Source organism: Diachasmimorpha longicaudata, chromosome 5, assembly GCF_034640455.1.
Source record: "Diachasmimorpha longicaudata isolate KC_UGA_2023 chromosome 5, iyDiaLong2, whole genome shotgun sequence".
Lineage (NCBI taxonomy): Eukaryota > Metazoa > Arthropoda > Insecta > Hymenoptera > Braconidae > Diachasmimorpha > Diachasmimorpha longicaudata.
This window is the reverse complement of record NC_087229.1, coordinates 858,813-878,551: the sequence shown is the minus strand read 5'-3', so window position 1 is coordinate 878,551 and position 19,739 is coordinate 858,813. Positions and strand designations below refer to the sequence as shown.

The 19,739-nt window shown below is 35.7% G+C and overlaps 2 protein-coding genes and 1 long non-coding RNA gene across 6 annotated transcripts; 2 read left to right on the top strand and 1 right to left on the bottom strand.

The window, feature by feature from the left end:
* Positions 1-1,196: 1,196 nt before the first annotated feature.
* LOC135162005 (transcription elongation factor S-II) lies at positions 1,197-3,634 on the top strand. 3 transcript variants are annotated; one of them, XM_064120046.1, is made up of 4 exons: positions 1,197-1,496; positions 1,678-1,855; positions 2,276-2,622; positions 2,745-3,634. In XM_064120046.1, exons 1-4 carry the CDS (start codon positions 1,422-1,424, stop codon positions 3,078-3,080), a joined length of 936 nt encoding a protein of 311 aa, XP_063976116.1. In that variant the 5' UTR covers positions 1,197-1,421; the 3' UTR covers positions 3,081-3,634. The 3 variants fall into 3 exon arrangements, with proteins under 3 accessions (XP_063976116.1, XP_063976118.1, XP_063976117.1); XM_064120048.1 differs by having other exon boundaries at positions 1,199-1,500; XM_064120047.1 differs by having other exon boundaries at positions 1,200-1,490.
* On the bottom strand, positions 3,243-5,681 carry LOC135162006 (alpha-ketoglutarate-dependent dioxygenase alkB homolog 7, mitochondrial). The gene is made up of 5 exons (XM_064120049.1): positions 5,480-5,681; positions 4,965-5,222; positions 4,726-4,899; positions 3,851-3,978; positions 3,243-3,608 (listed from the first exon to the last, which is right to left on the bottom strand). Exons 1-5 carry the CDS (start codon positions 5,489-5,491, stop codon positions 3,461-3,463), a joined length of 720 nt encoding a protein of 239 aa, XP_063976119.1. The 5' UTR covers positions 5,492-5,681; the 3' UTR covers positions 3,243-3,460.
* A 70-nt stretch (positions 5,682-5,751) lies between these two features.
* LOC135162007 (uncharacterized) lies at positions 5,752-19,697 on the top strand. Of its 2 annotated transcripts, XR_010298893.1 has the most exons (4): positions 5,752-6,021; positions 6,230-6,469; positions 16,834-17,088; positions 17,350-19,697. It is a non-coding gene; the product is annotated as an uncharacterized LOC135162007 (long non-coding RNA). The 2 variants fall into 2 exon arrangements; XR_010298894.1 differs by lacking the exons at positions 16,834-17,088; positions 17,350-19,697 and adding an exon at positions 15,190-16,719 and having other exon boundaries at positions 5,762-6,021.
* The last annotated feature ends 42 nt before the right edge of the window (positions 19,698-19,739 follow it).

Genomic DNA, 19,739 nt, shown 5'->3' with positions numbered 1-19,739 from the left:
GTAGTCGAATCAACTGATTTATATATCCTCAAATCGCCTGTTATTTGTTCTTGAATTTTGAAATTTAATTTATCTCGCGTTCCGAAATTAATACAAAAGAAACGCGAGTTTCGGAACACGACATTAAACTCCTCCAACTATGTATTCTGTGCTCCAACGCACACACGCAGATTCTTTTGATAGATATGATCTTTGACGTTAGGAACACACCTACATTGCTTAGACAACAGTGAGTGCTTGTAATTTAATATGCACTTTATACCATAGCAATAAATCTCAAATTGACTACGTTTTAGTTACAAATCTTTTTTATGTGAAAAAGAAAAGGGCTATTTTTAGGATTTTTCCAGCAATAATTCTAATTTTCCTCGCCGTAAAAACCATCCTTGAACTTCAACGAACATTTTTAAAAAAAATTTGGCCAAATTGGTCCAGGCGTTGTTGAGTTATGCGCTTACCAACACATTTTGCGATTCATTTTTATATTATAGATATAGATGAAGGGCTCTATACCGCTATTTTCAATCATATCTATATATATTTGAATGTTAGGAAAGCTCAAAAATTAGCGAGGGTAATAACCTACTAGTGGAGTATTTATCGTTTTTGAGACGAAAGAATTAGCCGTGGAACGCCGTGACTCATCAATCGCCAGGGTGGGTTCCTGGAGGTAGATTAGGTTTTCCGACATATTCAAATTATTGTCTGTTCTAATGCACGATTATTCCTGAAGTAATAATGCCGTAGCTGATGGAAATTACGTTTTTCACGTCATATCTTTGCTGTCCCTATTACAGATTTGTAAATCATAAGGATTTTCCCTTCATTAACTTAGTGGATTAGGCCTACTGGGGATACCACTTTATAAAAACGCGTCGATGACTCTATCCCTTGGGTGACGTTCAAAGAGTCTCCTGTAATTATTTAATTAGTGAATGGAAAATCTACGAAGTTGATGAATAGACGTGCATTACCGTGATTTCTTATGGAAATCATCATCTGTCCTTTCACCATAATTAAAAAATTTTCATTCTATGATTTTTTTGGGCACAATTACAAAAAAAATTTAGCGCCTCCGCTGAGATTTGAACTCTCAACTCTAGAAATTAAAGAATGGTGGGGATGAAACGCGCAAGAGGGGAAGGCGGTGCACAGCCCCGCGCACGGCTTCCAGAGGTACTTGCCACTGTTTTGGTGTCGGCGACCATCAAAGTTTGAGAATATCTCTCTTTATCATACCTTAGTTCTCGCCAGGGCCTTCTCCCCCACGCTACACCTTACTACCATCGGCCCCATCTTCTCGTTCGTCCAGTATTGTGTCTGCAGGGCAACGTTGTGGATCTGATAATTTTTTGAGTAACCAAATATCCGCGTGCTCCACGTAATCCCATCCACCTGTGTTAAACCCCGCCAAAATCGTAATGAACGCCGAGGAGGAAGTCATGAGAATCCAGAAGAAGCTAACGAAAATGTCAAATGCGGACGGGACGGTGAGTGTGAGTGAGTAAATTGGGAATGTCGTGAATGCAAGAAGAAATTTAACCGGGACGCCTCAACTCTGGGAGTCCTTCCACAACATCAATAGTTCCATTGTTCCACTATTCGTTGTGTTGTTTAGATTGTTGAGTGATGTGTTTGCAACGGATTTTCTTATTCAATCGGTTTTCATTGATTCAGGGACAGGAGCAAGCTCTGGAGCTCCTCAAGATCTTGCAAAAATTGCCAGTCGATTTGGAGCTACTTACCAAAACCAGGATAGGAATGACTGTCAACGCATTACGTAAATCCAGTCACGATGAGGAAGTTATATCGCTGTCGAAGACGTTGATTAAAAATTGGAAGAAATTTTTGAATGGTAATTTTTTTAGTCATTTACTTATTTCTAGCAACTGGATTTTCCGAACGAATTTTTCTTCCTTCATTGATTTCTTCTGAATGAATGATGGGATTTCGATGGATGACTCCTCATTTGGAAGTCTATGAAAATATCTTTAGAATGACAAAAAACAATGGAAATTGCACTCAACCAATTTTGAGTTATTGAAGGTTGAACATCACTTCCTCTTTCTCACTTCTTCCTTGCTGTATATCTTAATAAAACGAAGTTTCTTGCATTACCGATATTTCTTAAATAAATGATGTGCCAATATTTCAACGAGCTACTTCGCATTTTTAACTCAAAAAAAAAAATTTTTTAATTCAACAAAAAATGAAATTCCACTCAGTCGATTCTGGTATATAGCAAAATCTTATAAAAATTATACATTACTTTTAGCTTCAAACAAAGATGGAAAGGATTCGGGGTCGACGAGCAGCTCTAAGAAAAAAGAAGAACGTTCAGAAAAGTCCAAAGACGACGACAGGAAGAAAGATTCAGACAGCGGCGACGTTAAAAGTAAAGATGACAAGTCTAGGAAGGATATGGATAAGAAGCAAACCTCCTTCCCCGCAGCCACCACTACTGATGCTGTCAGACTGAAGTGTAGGGAACTTCTGGCCGCTGCTCTGAGGGTCGATGGTACAACTATTGACGGATGTGCATCCCCTGAGGAACTCGCCGAGGAACTGGAGGAGGCTATTTATTCTGAATTTAAAAATACTGACAGCAGATATAAAAATAGGGTATTTCAAGTTATCATTTTTTAAATATAAATAATCAATCACCATCCCCTGTGATAATTGATAATTGATCAACCTTACATACAGAATCATTGATTATCATTGCATGTAATGAATTTCTATAGGTTCGTAGTCGGGTTGCCAATCTTCGCGACGTTAAGAATCCCACCCTGAGGACGAATTTCCTCGTGGGGGCGATTCCAGCGAAACGTCTTGCTGTAATGAGTGCCGAGGAAATGGCCAGTGACGAGATTAAACAGCTACGGGACAAATTCAAGAAAGAAGCCATAAATGATGCTCAACTAGCCACCGTACAGGGCACGAAAACCGATTTACTGAAATGTGGAAAATGTAAACAGCGTAATTGCACGTACAATCAAGTGCAGACTAGATCCGCCGACGAGCCCATGACCACCTTTGTGCTGTGTAATCACTGTGGCAATCGATGGAAATTCTGCTAGGGGCTTCCACTATTATTTTACAATATTCTACTTCTGTTATCAAATTCTACTTTTTTGATTTGACGATGGAAACGCTCACATAATTCATCAAAACCCAACATCTAACCTCAATATTTTCTTCTCAAGTTCTGTTTTATCGAGGGATAATCAATTACGACAGAATTGCAGATGCTTTCAACAATTTAATTGAACTACAATAACGTCCGTTCCAAAATTAAAGATTAATGATTATTTATAAAATGAGGTGGAAGGTGGAGACACCTTTGTAATTCGTGCTTCGCTGAATGAAATTTGATTTTAAGTGATTTGTACATCAACTTTATGATCATGTCACGTGTATTCGTGTGTATAATATTCTATTGAAGTCCCTAAGAAGAGATTTACACTCTATTTTTAGGGTCCTGCTCGCTGTCAGGCTCACTTCTGCATATTACAGAAATACGTCTACCTTTGATTATCTTCTCTCCTTGATATATCGATTCTTCTGGGCCTAATACCTCATGATTGTACTTTTGACGAGCTACACCACTGAAAATAAACGCCATTAAAATATTTTTGTGCGTCTGTTTCATTGTTTGGTTTGGAATATACTGCTTTGGAGTTTTACACAAGAACATCTTTGAAATTCTTTGTGCTTTCGTTTTATTAGCATTCCTCTTCTTCCTGTTATCAAGTTATTATTTGTTCTTTTTTTCACGTCTATTGATTATATAAAATGTTTTTATGGTACGATTTAAGATGAAAATTTGAAGCCATAAAAGGGGTTTTACCTCATTATGTAAAGCGATCTGCGAGGAAGGAGAAAATCCTCTCGGCAGTCTTTTTCGTTTCCCACCAGAGTTAGCCTCATTATGCAGTCGGTTAGAAGACTTAGTCCGGCTATCACATCTCCACAAAACTGGAAATTATCAAGTGAATTTAGATTAAAAAAGAGGTGGGTGGTGTTACAGATCTTCTTTGGTCATTGAAGGAAAATCATTTGTATAATGACAACTTTTGTAGTTTATATTTAGATAATACACATTATTGACATATTATTAACATCACCAAATTTCTCATTGTTAAACCCAGTAGATGTGGATTTGCATGACTTACAATGTCTTAAAGACCATTGAGTATTTACCGTTGACTCAAAGATACATAATAAATAATTATCAAACTATTTTTGTTTTATTAATTTCTCTTTCAGATTCTCTTCCTCAAAAATGTATAAGAAAATCTTCAAATAAAATGAGAAAAATATAATTCTCATTCAGGAAATATCGAAGACTTCGATGAAATTAATGATCTAATCGACAGCTGTATTCTGCATTTGTAGGAAGTCAAGTGTATGTAGTTAAAATGTATTTCTATTTTTTCATTATCTTAGATAGTATCTGACAATTCCTCTGTTGAATTCACTATAGATCTTTTTAAATCTAATGATTTGCGAGGATAAACCCATGAAAATGTCGAGTATTTCCAGGTAAAAGACCACAAAATTAAAAAAAAAATACTTATTAACGAGTAGTTGCATTTTTTTCTCAAGAAAAATCATTTGAACAATGACAATTTTGTAGTTTATATTGAAATAATTTGATCAGTCAGTTAATTTAGTTGTTTGTTGAATAAATTGTTCTTATAGCAATAAAACCAGAAAGTTTACCCTGACACTATCGACATGGGGCTTTATCCTTCCCTCCGGAGCCAAATCCAGAACATGAACAAGCCCCAGTTGTGGCATTCCTGGTGGAAAGGCCAGTTTCCTCACTCTGTCGATGATTTTAGTATTCTCTTCGTTCCACTTAGCTCTCTCTGTCTCCCTATACCCGTGAATGGCCTGGAAAACACTTGAACATCTAAATAAAAACAATAATTGATCATCAGGCCATCAATTAATCTCACATCGTCCCAGTGGGAGAACTCATAACGGAGACGTTTCATGTACGGTTCGACCTCGTTGAACAACTCCTCCTCCTCTCTTCGAGTAATGAATTCCGGAAATATTCGCATTGTTGATAGCAGTTCCTCCCTCCATTTGCTGTTATCATTTTGTTCTATTTTGTCTAGTGCTGATGACGTTAATTGTGGAGAATTGTGAATAGTTCGGCTTGGGGGAGAGTATTTTGTTAATAACAGTACTCGCTTTAACATTCTCCTCATCTAAAGAAACGAAACAATAAGAGTGTTATTATCACGTATTAGTTAGTAATTATGATTTTTTAAAAATAGTTAAAATGCCAATTTCTGACTCATTGACGTCTCTAGAACAAACGGTCTAATTTGGATAAATCAAATGTCATTTGGAAGTTTGAAGAATAAACAGAATGAAAAAAATATCTTCAAGTTCATTCTGCCACTTCACCCTTTCCTCCTTCATTTGTTTATATTTGCCGGATTTATTTATAAATAATACGCACGATTAGATTCATTTTTATTTACTCAGCTCCCTCCAATAATTTCACTCAAAATGTGTCCAACAAAATCCACATTGATGACTCAATGATCAATTCATTTGTAATTATCAATCAATTGACGATCTTTATTATTAATCAGCTGACTACTTTAAGAATACGAATAAAATACTGTGATTAGGTTAGTGTTGCATTCGGTGGGTCGCCATGTTAAATTTCGGATGTTTTGCATTTCTCCGTAAATTATGTTATGGACTGTTGGTAATGCAGGAATTCTTGTGCACCCGAGAGTCCATCGTCTCCACCTGCCGGTAAAGTGAAGATTCCAGGGAGATAACTTGCACATTAGAGCAGCGGGGAGCACGAGACAGGTGGAGATTTGGGTAAGTCTACGCTGGACAGATTACGTGGGGTGTCATCACCTCGGTCAATAGATCATGCTCATTCACTTGTCGGACGATGAAGAAATAACTTTTGATGTATTAATTTTTTTCGATGCACAAGTCATTTGGAAGCAATGTAAACACAGCCAGTTGTTTATTAGACAGGTGAGGGACGATTCCTTAATATTAAAAACCTGAAAGTAGGTGAAAAATCTCCAAAAAAATCAAGCGACAAGTCTCAAATTAATTTGCCGACGTGATGGAAATGGCAAAGAAAGCCATTACATCCCGCCATTTTCTCTAGTTCCAATTGTTTTAACCTCTTACATTGCAAACATTTTTTTACAAATCCACCTTCTCCTTTTTTCGACAGCTTTAACCATTGGTGTCGTTCATTGGTACCCTAGTCACACATCACCAGGTCCCATATTGAATAAGTACAGACCTAAAAATTGTCAAAAGTATCTCGATTTCACCAAGAGCCAAATTCGAACAACAGAACGAGAATCGTGGAATGCCTGGCAGGTTCTTCTCGACTTGACGAAATCATTAAGGGGACTAAATCCAATAAAGGACCGCAACCCGGGGTTCCAGTCAGAAGAAAACATTCCCAGTGAGTCGATCGGTAGCATCGTAATCACCGTCAATGATATCGATGGATGTCCATTCCCCATCAAACCCAATCCCTAACATTTTGTCCCTCTCTCACTCCTCCTCCTCCCCCCCCCCCCACTCACCAACACTTTTTCCACCCAACTCGCGGTTAAAAGTCTCTTTCCAATCCCTCCATCGGCTATTAAATTAGTTGAATAAACCGCTAAATAATTCCGATCGCGCGCGGATCAAGGCGCTTACGGTCACGTTTGAGGGAACGCCGTTGGTGAACCGGTTCGAGAGTAAACAAAATAAAACAAATACCGTTTCAGGAGCGAGGAGAAACATTGAGGGGAATGGCGCGGTGGGGGTAAGGGGGTGGAAGAAGAGGCCGAGGGGAGATGTATCGCATATAAATCATTAGGCGAAGAAATTTATAAAATTCACTTTGGGACTGTCAAAAAAATGCCAACAATGTCAATCCCGATGCAATTGCTATTTTACTTTCCAGACTTGATCTCACAACTACATAAATATTTATCAGGTGGTACTTCTACATCGTTGACAACTCTTTCACATTGACGTTTGTGGGGGTTTTTATTTTGCTAATTGTAGGGAGTTGCTTCCAGAGATATGATACATTCAAGTCCAATAGACCATTTTTTTTTTAAGAATAAATTTTTTGGTTGTGATGTATTGTCTTTTTTGCTGTCAAAATTGCGATTTCATTTGTAACTATTAATATTTAATACTCATTCGGGGGTGAGAAATATTTTGTTTATAATATAAAATTTGTTGGGAATGAATGGGACTTGAATCTGGAGCATGGTTTGGAAGATTTTATTATTTCATGAAAACTGACTGCATCGAGGTGGATCTGAAGTAGATAATAGATGTCTGTAATATAAAAATCGATATTTTTTTGTGTACCGTATTTTTTTTTACAATAATTCAATAGCGAAGTAGTAAAAAGAGGTAAGTCACTTCTGACTATTTACCAGTTTTGCACAAATATCTCTAAATCTACTGGTGGTAGCAAAATGGTTAACAAAAACTTTTTTATGCAATAAATTGAGAGCTACAACGAAGGAAATGACTAAAATTTCGCCCTCTGCCTCTCTTAGATTTGAAGATATCATTCAAGAACTCAACTCAGAGATGAGTCGCCTTATCTCATTTTATCACTTCACTATTGAATTGTAAACGAAGGAAAAGAAATGAGAAGAGAAATTCGGAGTCATTAAAATTATTTTTACTCTTCAAAACACCTCTAACTGATTCCAGTCAATTCTATATGAGTGAACCAATTTTTCACGTACTTTTCCAGGCATTTTCTTGGGAGAAAATCTTGGCAATAGAGTTTTTACTTTTTTTCCGTTGTCGCGTGTCTTCAGACGAGTCAAAGAAATTTTTTTCATCGTCTGGGATGTTTATTCAATACCTATGTTTCTACATGTTAGACAGCTAGTGTCTGACCACAAGTAAAATCACATGTATTGAAATATGGAGGACCTTTTCACACATCTAATGTATCCTATTTTGTAGATATAATTCCAACTGGTTGGTGTGGTTTTTCATGGCGCATACAGCATGGGTAGGGTTTTTAGGAATAATGTCTACACTGATCTATATTACTATCTTGTCGTAGCGGTGCCCTTGTCGATTCTTCACCTCTTTTCATCTGTGGTTTGTACCAATTCCATTGTCACGAATGAGATGTGAGAATCTATTGTAGGAACAATCTGATGCTATTGTAAAATTGAAAAAAAATCGGCTGTAGCGTGTGGCTCGACGACTGCACACGAGTCCTCAGGGGTAATAGCTCTCAGCACCCGCGGCTTTGTAACGCTTAGTTTTTTTTCTTTGTTTCGGTCAGTTCAGTTTGTTTTATTTATTTCGTTAATTTTTTTTTACAAGGAGTCGTTGTCGCTTTAGAAATAGTCACGCTAGGGCACTTGCCCGTCGGGTGTTCGTTATGTGCATGACAAAAGATTTTTTTCCCGTAGAGTTGAATAACAGTATGTGTATTTCAAATTGGTCTTCATTGTTGGGGGGACTACTCGGTAGAAGGGTTAATGTAATTGTCAAATTATCGACGATGGACGGTTGAAACTTTATTTTTCAATTTATTTTTTCAAGCAAAATTTCCCCGGTAATTTTATCGAAAAATCAATTAACTCGGTTTATCAGTTCAATTTTTGTAGAAAAATTAATAGAAATGTCATAAATTTAGGTCAAACGTGAAGGTCAAATCAGATTGACGTGCATAGAATTGTTTTTTTTACAAAAAATTATTTTGGCTTTCATAGCGTATTCACGAAAAAATATAAATATTGCATATCTATCCAATATTTCATTGCGTTGAATATATGTATTTTTGACGATATCAATGAGTCGTGTCATAGTGGATATTAATAACAATTATTTTACCGAATTACCCAATTTTCAATTGATTATTTGAGGCATATAACTTGTGCATTTAATAGCCATGTAATTGCATGGCTATACCATAGTTAATCAATCAGCTCCGTTAGTAATATGGACTATATCTATAGTATTATTAGGCGTGCTTCGCGTGTCTTGTAGGCGGGACCGGATGTGACGTATGCATCATATCGACCAGTTTTCATGTTGATGTAAAAAAAATGGATACCTCGTAGCTTTGACAATCTCTCCAATACCGTCACAGGCTCATTACTAATAGAGACGTGCATAGGAAGAGGCGCGAAGCACTTTTAAGATTAGTAAACATTGATTATTTTCATAAATCGATTAAAAAACAATCAATTCCCGAATCTCGAAATTCGATAATTTGAGAATAGCACATTTAGTAATGTAGAATTGATTCTCTAATGTCGAAATTGGAGAGGTCGAGAATAGCGTATTTTTTTCTTAACTGATATGGATTTATATGTTAATAGTCTTGAATTTTCCAGTGAATAAAAAAAACTAATCACAATTTGGATTTGAAAATTGGAAAATAACTTTATCAGGAATAAGTACGTAGTGAAACACATGTGCAACGATGATTATCCCAGTTGAGTAAAGATTACTGGGGATCGGGGTAATGACTCGGCTCTGCCCTCCGTGACTTCATGGCCTCTGTTGTTAAACCTCCTCGCACTTCCAAAAAGTGCTGGGTCGTCCTCACCCATTTGGCGTTACTTATTAAAGGCCAACGAGAGGTCTAACGCTTTGTTTGATCGGCGACTCACCAAGCTACGAATTAAGTTGTTATCGGGGCATTAACAAATTACCAGGGTCCTGAGGTGTGGACTTGATTTGTTGTCGGTCCAGAGGAGAATTCGAGGTGTGCAAGAGAGCAGTATTTACACGTATTTGCTCCATTCCTGGCGGTGTAAATGCTGCTCTGGAAAATGAATTATTATTCGTGTAATTAACTTTCGGGTGGTTTTCGTCGATTTATGCACACGAATTATCCACTATTATCTCTTTATAACATTGAAATTTTTATTTTCCAGTTAACATATTGCAAATTATCTTTTTATTACGATATTTTTGTCTATCAATACGGTTCAATATATTTTCGGGGATGTAATAATTTTTTTACTATATTATTATTATTATCGTATTGTATATTTTATATTTTTGTTACTTTAATTATGTCGAGAGGGAATTATGCGATGGCCCCTCTGAAATTTTATTTTAATTTCAAATTTGTTATCAACTGAAAGGGAAAAATATATTGAATAAAATATTTTCCTGCAAAAATTTACTTCCATTTCAATTAAAACACAGTTTTTAATAATTTATTATGATGAAATTCAGATTAAATAAAAATTTGGCCTTTCTGCTATTTCAAATTTTTTTGAAGTTCAAACGAAAATTGTATGTAATGGAATTTTCATAATTGAAAATCTTTTTTTGCACCAGTTAAAATACAATTTAAATTAACTAATCATGCTGATAAGCAGCTTCAAATAATATCTAAATAAAAACCTTTCATTTTTTCAATTTTATTTCATCAGGATTCGGCCCGAATCAATATATACTGTCCACTCATTGACTAATAACTCGAAAACATTGAAATCTTTATTTCACAATAGACTGGAGAGGAAAAAAAATCGGTAAATAAGATAAATGTCGATCAATGGCGGCGAACTGCGATTTACCAAGGGATAAAGACAGTTTCCACGTTCTTCTGACGGCGGAATCTTTGGTGGGAGGGGTGGTGAGAGGGACAGGGAGGACTGGAGACATAAAAAGCCGACGATGGCATTGAGAGGTTGGACGTGCCTACCTATAATTGTTCTCCGATGTAATTGCCCGTGTGCGCGTTGGTCAGTCCCTTTTGGACTCTTTCGAATTTCTCATTCGGGGTGTTCGACGATTCCAAATGCTTGGGAAAATTTTCACGTGGCGGCATTTCTTCAGGGTCACAGGATAAGGGAAGGGGAGGAAGGGATACAATCTACTCTTTTATGTGTGAATTTTATCTCAAAATTCTTGGCGTTTTTTCGATGAAAGTGTCAATGAAGGCTGAGGTCAAAAAAACAACAAACTCTTCTTAACTCTCAATATGATTCGTTAACTATTAACAAATTGAGTTAATAGCGATGATGTGTCCATGTGAAGGATTTGTTCATTTTTAGGTTTCGAAAAATGAAATTAGCCACTCGTTATTTTGGAAATTCAAATTCATTGAGTCGTCGTCTTGTGTCAACTAAATTTTTAATTTATATTTGCAGTCTGGTGATGCTCTCCTCGCACTCGTAATAACAGTGAAAAGTCACTGGTTGTGCTGGTGATAGGATGTGATAGAGGTGGCGATCAGACACTCGAGTGTACACGATGATCCCTGGTGAGTCGCGAGAGTGGTAACGAGTCGGGTAGATGGTGGAGAAAAATCGGCGGTGCCACTTCAAAGCGAGAATCCCGCGCAATCAGAGCCCCTCCTCCTCTTCTCCCATTGCTGGCAGTAGCCGTGTACCCCAATGCGAGTTATATGGTTGAGGTGCATCGCGACCAAATGCACCTTATCCGAGTCAACTCTGACTTTTTCATAATTTATGATGAAATGATTTTTTTGCGAGATAGGCTCATTTATTGTTTTTTAAAGCCACTTTTTTCTCATTTCCTTGACTTAAATGTGACTTTTTCACATTTAAGTAATAATCTAATCTACAGCGCCAGCACTGGAATTTTTCATTGATCACACCGAGAGAAATATTTCATAAACATACTCTATATTTTTTTTCCTAATTTCGAAGCGAAGTGCGTTTGTAGGAAATTTTAGGGAACTGTCACAGAGTTTTTTCTGGAAGTTCCGTAATTTTTATCTGAATTGTCGGTGAAAAATTACGATATTGTCAGCTAAAGCTTTCCAGTCGAGTCCGTAATCACTGATCAAAATGTGTGATTATTACTTTATTTTTCTCTTCGTGCAATAACTTATGCCTCTTTTTCTGAGCTAACACGAAAATTTTTATCAGAAGTTTTTCTCGTTCGTTGCTAAATAACGTACGAAATTGCCACTTAATTTTTTCAGGAGAAGGATAATTGACGAAAAAAATTTCGATTCATCGTGTCTGAACAAGCAAAAATCCTGAAACCGTTCAACTATTTTTATGAAGCCCCTGAGTTAATTCTTAGATTAATTAAATCTTACAGAAAAAATCCTAGAATCTGCGTCGGGGTTCGTATCATTTTAATTTCAATTGACATTTTTTATTAGTTTTCACTTAGGTCGCGGATTCAGTTTTTTAAATTTTTATTTATTATTTAAATCAAAGGGACCCAGTCGAGTTATTTGTTCGACGTGATTGCAGTACACGATTGTTTTTATTATATTTATGTTTCCATACAACAAAATGAATTAAATTTTTAATTTACAGGGAAAGGAAAGGTCGGAGAAATATAACGGTAGGTTCAGTAGAAAGTACAGAACGTTGCGTAATTAATACGATAATATTTTTACTGCGCGATCAATACTTTTAATCAGAATATCCACACTGATAGAATGATTTATTTACTGCAAATGAGATGCGTTAATTATTAACGAATGGCTCACTTAAATTGTAAAAGTCAACTCAGACGAGATTTATCAAATATTACATTCATTGACTATTAATGAATGAATCTTTGATGGAACCAAATAAACCCCAACTTACGAACAAAATCCATTTTTTAATAATAACTAATTCGTTATATCCTTTTTATCTGATCTTCAATATAATTTTTATTGAATGATTTCTATAGAGGAATGAATTTCGACGAATGTTCATAACTATGGAAAGACTTTGCTCAAAACTATAACTACCATTATTATGCTCAATTTAATTGGCGTACCTAAAATTTCTACGGGGAACTAAAGTTCGCTTAGCAATTTCAATAGTGAGTAAGGAAATTTGCATGATGCTACCGCAATTTTTAAGAAAAAATTCAGATAAAAATAAGGAAACGCTCCAAAAAAATTCCGTAACAGTTTCGTTAAATTTGCCTCCATTATCTGTGGTACCAAAATTGTCGAAAAGATACGTAATTGTGATTTAATATTGCCCAGCAATGACTCGATTCGTGAAATATTGAAAAAATCAATATTTGGCAGCAATATTTTTTCCTCAGTCGGCCAGAAAAAACCGGTGAAACAAATTAGAATACGGATTTCATGTCGAAAAATGTATTGATGGTAAATATTGAGGTATGTAAAGTGACATAAAAAATAATGAATACAGGAGACCGCAGCGAGACGGTGAAGTAAATCGTGTAAAAATTATTGTCAAGATATACGACGCCATTACTTGGATTGGAACTAATTACCACCCAGAAGCGACGCGCGTATAGCTCCTCTCCTCGAGTGAATAGTTCTGACCTATCAGTATACAACAACCCCATGGATAATGAAAAAACACTAGCTCAGTGAATCGCTCCGCCACCGATTTATTCCCTCGTAACTGGGGTTTTACTGGGTTTAATGAAAGAAAAGGAAAAAATCGGGGGTATTTTATCGTTGCTATGAGTGACGGTAAAAGGGAGGGAATTTTTTAACATTTCTTTTTTTTTTCATGAGGAAGGATGAAATTCTCCCCGTTTTGTGTTTTCTGCATGTGCATTACCCTCACCCAAAGGCGATAATGCTACCGGTTGTTGTCATCCTCCTCGTCATCATCATCATCATTATCATCATCATCGTTATTACTATCGTTACTCTACGGAGTTGTGGACGACTCATGGCAATTATTATTACAAATCATTATTATTGGGTTATTTGTTAATTTGGAATTAGGGACAAGTGGATGATTGTAATTGAGGGATTACGATGTTCCTCTTGTTAATTAAACGTCATGTTATTTTTCGTAAATAGGATTTTGTGGTGATGAAGTGAAAATGTGATGTTGAATAACGCCTTAAAATTATATTTAATCGATATCTGTTTGGCAATGTCCTTATCCCAGAATGAAGAACAATCGTTCGTTTTTAATTCGAATTTCACTTTTTCATTGATTTTCGTCGATTGGTCCCCCTCATCTCTAGCTAATTAAATTTTTCTTTTCAAATGTAGGTCTCACTGCGCCCTTTCTATCGTCTCAATCCAAATTTACCTCATCCACCTACTTTGAAAATTTTTATTATGTTTTGATTCGCAGAACGCGAACAGAAATTGTTGTCACTCTGTTACACACCAGATTTGGATAATTGTGTTATTGTTGAATATGTGGACATACAACATTATCATCGTAACATTTGCTAGCGTAATTCGATTATACTGGCCAAGTGATGAATTATAAACAATCAATATATTATTCAACAAGATGGTTAAGTCTCCATGGATCAGACCTGAACCGAACTCCGACGCGTACCAAAATCGTAAACACTTCGTTATCAGTCAGATGACACAGTTATTGTAACCCAGTAATAAACAGTATAATTTAAATGCCTATAAATTATTTGTGGGATCTATCCCTTTGATTCTAGAACCAGAGTAATACTAAGTACCCTCCACGCAGGGTAAAACTACTCTACAAATATTTTATCAAATCATTTTTCAATATCTCCTCTAATTCTTCATTGAAGTAGAGATTAATTGTTAATCTGAATAAACTTCCAGCATTTATAATATTGTACTAAAAAGTTGTGGAAACAAAAAAAAAATTATTTACATTGTCGTAACAAAAATGCAGTCTCACAAATGATAAGTAAAATACTATTGAGTAAAATAATGATAATAATTTTGGAGAAAAGCTTTTGGACACACGAAGAAAAAAAATCAGTGAAAAATTTTCTCTTCTCTCAGTGTGAATTTCCTCAGTTGGATTTTTTTGTTCACAACATCTCAACGAATATCCGGTCTTAATAATCAAAATAATCTTCTCAAACCTATAAATCCATCTTCCCACTGATTTTCATCGTTAGCTTTTCATTTCCATTGATTGAAATCCGGTGAAATAACAATGACAACCATCTTTTTACCTGACTCGATCATTGTCTTGCGAGAGCATAAAGACCTACCTGAATTTTATGGGGAAAATGTTGGTGTAAAAGGCATGAATAGGACAGGAACGACGGGGTGTGAACTACTGAAATGAGAGTGCAAGTGATTCAGATGGAATTCATCGACTTTATTATATAATTCTCCCGGTGTTTTATTCATCAGTCATTGTTTGTATACAATGAAGAGAATCGAGGGTGTGAGAATTTCCGCAGTTTCATCTGAGGGGACCACCTACACTGTGTCTTTCAAATGATAAATAAAGACGTTGTATCATTTTTTTTTTCTAGACAGGATTTGCCAACCCAACAGATATGATCAATATTCGGCTCTCCAAGATTCCCCCGAAAACCAATTTCGTGACTTTTGCCGACTGTAGATCAACGACAGGAGTTAGGAGTTGACAATCTGAGTAAATTGAACTGTCCGATACATTTTACGGCTGAAGAAATTGCTAATGCAACTGATGAACAATATGCCAAATTTATTTGTAAATACTTGAAAGATTGTAATTTACGAATGTAAATCAAATTAAGCGATAAGGAAAAATTTTAAATAGCTAGTGTAATGTTAATGGTTGCGTAAGTAATCCATTATACGGGTAACATCACTTTAAACTATTAAAAAATAAAAAAATTAATAAAAACTCTCGCGAAACCAGCAACAAACAGAACTGATAAATATCCTCGTGAATAAAAACGACTGTACACCAGCTTTCACGACTAAACAAATCACGGATGCAAGTGACTATAAATATATAGAAGAAGTATGTAAACACCTGAAGAGATGTGACTTACAAATCTTACTTAAAGACTTTTCAGTAACTGTTGGTGCCAAACAAATGTATAACAGTCGAAAACTTATGAATGTAAAGCATTGATAGTGCACATAATCCACAATATGGGCTGCAACACTTAAAATAAATTTTTAAAAACTCGAGGGAAATTCGGCCCACTATGAATTGGCTGACTCTCAATTCAGATGTAGATTCAGAAGTCAGGTTTTCTATGTGATTAGAATGTCGTAACACGAGCTTGCGGTCACGAAAGGGTCCAGTTGGTTAAAAATCAGTGAATACAGGGGTGACATCCTGAATCAGGTTCAGATGATGAGAGCTTTATCAGGCTTGCTGGATAGGATGAGCTTGAAGATTCAACTAGCTCTACTCTTTGAGTAAATTCCAAGGTTATTGAACACTAGAGAAAATTTTTTAGAAAACTCGATCACACTTGGAATCGTAATTATTTCCTCAATTAATTTATCGTTTCTGTTAGGAGATCATGTTCAGAATTTAACACAAAGAAGAAACCATCCTGGTTCTAACGTAAAAAGTTATTACGAGAACATTTTTTTTTCCAAAGTATTTTTATTTAGTAGTTTTACTAGATTATCTAACAAGAATTTCCGCTTAGAAAAACTTGTTGACCAAAGATCATCTGGACTTCTCCAGAAAAATCATCGGCAGATTTTCGGAAAATTTCGCATGATGACCCAGAAAGATTCTTCGAAAACTTTCCAGCAGATAATTTTTTTTTCTGAAGATGTACTAATTTTGACTTTGAAAAATATTCTTAAAAATCTTCTGAAGACATCTCCAAACGAAATGTGTCGGCCGAAGATCTGCAGAAGACCTTTTGGGGTCACCAAGGAGATATTCCGAAGGTCTTCCGATAATTCCTCTGAAGACTTCTGGAAGATGTTCCGCAGATGAAAAAGGCGACATCGTCTAGTGATTCTTAACGATTGCCCGGACCAGTGTTTCCTGAAAATATAATTCGATTGTAATAACTTATACACCATAATTATTATTTCTATATTGTTGGCTAATTAAACTTTGAGGGGCCAAAAACGCGGCCAAATAAAAAAATAAATAAATTGAGCAGGTAAAATAAAGTGAATTTTTTCATCAGTATGGATTTTTTCTGTTCATGCAGGGAAGTTTCAGCTCGTCGGTGGCTCTCTATTCAACGTGAAAATACAATGAGGGAACTGTCTGGTTTTCCTTCATCTCCCGGGGTTATTCTGAGCATCGACTCCCGCTGTCGTTAGCGATGTCTTGCTACATCAATGAATCATCGTACGAGTACAAGAAGCTACAAAATAACCCGGGTTGGAGGATCATGCTGACAGTTAGTCAACGGTTGTTAGAAATCACTATGGCGTTGGGATATTAGAAGACATTGCCTCGGGTATGGTAAAAATTTAATAAGTTGTAAATTAAAAAAGTTCACGCGATTCTTATTTCCTTATGAGCAATCAATGCGTGATTATACGAGCAAGCGCACTCGTGGTAGCTCGTTGAATCCCTGTACGATGAACGGTCTAATGATCAGTCGAGAGGAGTGATGTACAGCTTGTGAAATACCGCGTGATAATTGATGAATTTATACTCGGAATATTTGTCTTCAGAATTTCCGTGATTCTGTTGATGCAATTTTCTTTATTTACAGGTTTTTTTATTTATCGTGCATAGTAGCCGATCACTTGAGACTATTTTCATGAACTGCAATTCATGTGAAAGATGGAAAAAGGAAAAAGGTCGCGAAATTTCACTCTGCGGTTCTCAAAATTTTGCTAATTAAATAATTTTAGTTGTTCTTTCGTTCTCCCTCAAGATGATCTAATTCAGGTGTTTCATATATTTCTGAATATTTTTTTTTCTTTAAAGTCGCATCGACCACGAGGTTCTTAACGTTTTTGAGAAAAATGAGTATATTTCAGTTACATCTGGTTTCGTTCATATCTAATATATTGTATGTTTTCTATTAATTTAAGTAGTTTCGATATTTACTCTGTTATCAATGCTACACTAGCACTATTTTCCATTTTTCCCGCATGGTCTAACTTCATTTAGCTTTCTAAATTACAGTGTTTCAAATATTTACAAATGAATTTTGCTATATTTTTTATTGGTTGCATCTGCAAATTTTCTAGTCGTGAAAGATCCCGTACAGTTCGATTTAGTTATATTGTCAACTAACTCACGTCTTTGGTTCACATATTTCGGACAATGCCCAAGAAAGGACGTGATGAAATTTTTGACTTGCTGCTCCCCAGGAGGACCTGGGGTCAAAAATTGATTATTCCAATTCTTTCCAGGGAGTCTGCTAAATGTAAGTAACTATTGTTTCTCTAGAGAGTTTCCAGTTATTGCACCAAGTCTCAGCAGTGTCCCTGTAATAGAGCTGGAAGAATTCTGTCGTTTTTCCCTTCAACACTAGTTGCCTGCTCTATAATTTTAATGGACGTTTCTCGCTGCTGTTCACATTTGAATTGATTTCCGAAATTGGTGAATGAAACTTTGGACTCATTTGAAAAATTATCTGTCGTTTCTCCTGCCAGTCTATCTGCTGTCTCATTTCGTTCTATTCCACAATGCGAGAGGATTTTTCTTTTTTATTTTATTCAATGTTCTCTAATTTCGATTATATTTGATCTGATAGTTCACAGCTCCAGTTGCAGATTAAGATCTCTTTATGTTTCCTAAATCTCTCAGACAATCAAGCACATCCCTGCAATCGTAATTGGATGCTGATGGGTTATTAAACTGTTGTGGAGATATTTCGTAAATTAAAACGAAGAGGGCGTGACCCATATATCATCCCCAGGGATGAGTATTCCACCTTGTTCATTGTACGCTCAGCTCTCATTATTTACAGTTCATACACGTAATTTGTTCATACAACTACAAATAGTAAAATAGGGGAAACAGTCGTCATTCTTCATTTTCATTCTTAGAAATTTAATGATAACATCGGTTAGCCCTTGCCCCACCCTCAACCTCCATTTCTATGAATAATGAATGTGAAAATAGCAACAAACGTTTCATATCAGGTACATGGAAACTCGTTTATTCACGAGTTTGTGAATCGTTGGAATACGAAAACTTGTAATTTCACGCATCCGTCTTATTCATACAGACTCAACTCGAAAAAAAAAAAATGTATTCTCGATTGTTCGATGTGGTCTTCACGTGTACTGTTGAATGGCAAGTATAAGAAAACAATGAGAGCACCACCTTTGAGCTGTATACTTCCGTTTGCGCAATATCCTTCCGGTTTTTGTACCCCTTTCTGTATTTTGCTTTTTGCGGAGTTTCTGGAGCATTTATTTTTACGGTTCTACGGTTTTTTCCCTTCGTGAAAAGGGGAAAACGGAACTAAATAATATCGCGGAAAAAAAACATCCATTTTGCCCCGGGAGAATACAAGTATTCATGCTATGTGGATTTATTTTTCTAAGACTATTGATTCGAAAACGAACGATTGTGTAAAATTTTATTAATTCATTGCATTAACGAGTGGCCAACTTTTTCTTAACGATGCGATGCGACAATTTTTTTATATCAGTTATACTAATGAAAAATCAAAACTTTTCTCTATTGTAATCTTCCTTTCGGTTTCTTCGTAGAGAATATGGAATAAGGGCCACGAATGACTGAAAAAAAAACTGAATCTGGCAAAAGCTCAAAATATAAAATAAATAAAATATATCGTATATAAAAAATTATATTTAAGATAATTATATAAAAATAATAGCAAACATTGAATCAAACAATTAGTATGTCGTAAATCGTTCTTATGAATGAACTGGTTTGAATATAATTGCGTTAAAAAAAATCTGTTACTTATAAAAAAAATTTATAAGACATACAAAAAAATCGACTAGAAATTATTGGATAATTTTCCCCCCCTGAATATTAAATAGTCTCTGTCTATGACAGTGTCACTGACACCGATTTATTCATTTATTTTTAGTCTCTCGATATCCTTTGTATCAAGTTGAAATATCCAGTTAGTATTTGTCCAGTACTTGACTTGTCCTTTTAATAGAAATTGTG

Coding starts and splice junctions, on each gene's coding strand:
- LOC135162005 (XM_064120046.1), top strand. CDS start 1,422: ATGAACGCCGAGGAGGAAGTCATGAGAATCCAGAAGAAGCTAACGAAA. Junction 1,856..2,275: donor TTGGAAGAAATTTTTGAATG/GTAATTTTTTTA, acceptor CATTACTTTTAG/CTTCAAACAAAGATGGAAAG. Junction 2,623..2,744: donor ACAGCAGATATAAAAATAGG/GTATTTCAAGTT, acceptor GAATTTCTATAG/GTTCGTAGTCGGGTTGCCAA.
- LOC135162006 (XM_064120049.1), bottom strand. Junction 4,900..4,964: donor AGTTCTCCCACTGGGACGAT/GTGAGATTAATT, acceptor AGTGTTTTCCAG/GCCATTCACGGGTATAGGGA. Junction 3,979..4,725: donor CCCATGTCGATAGTGTCAGG/GTAAACTTTCTG, acceptor GATAATTTCCAG/TTTTGTGGAGATGTGATAGC.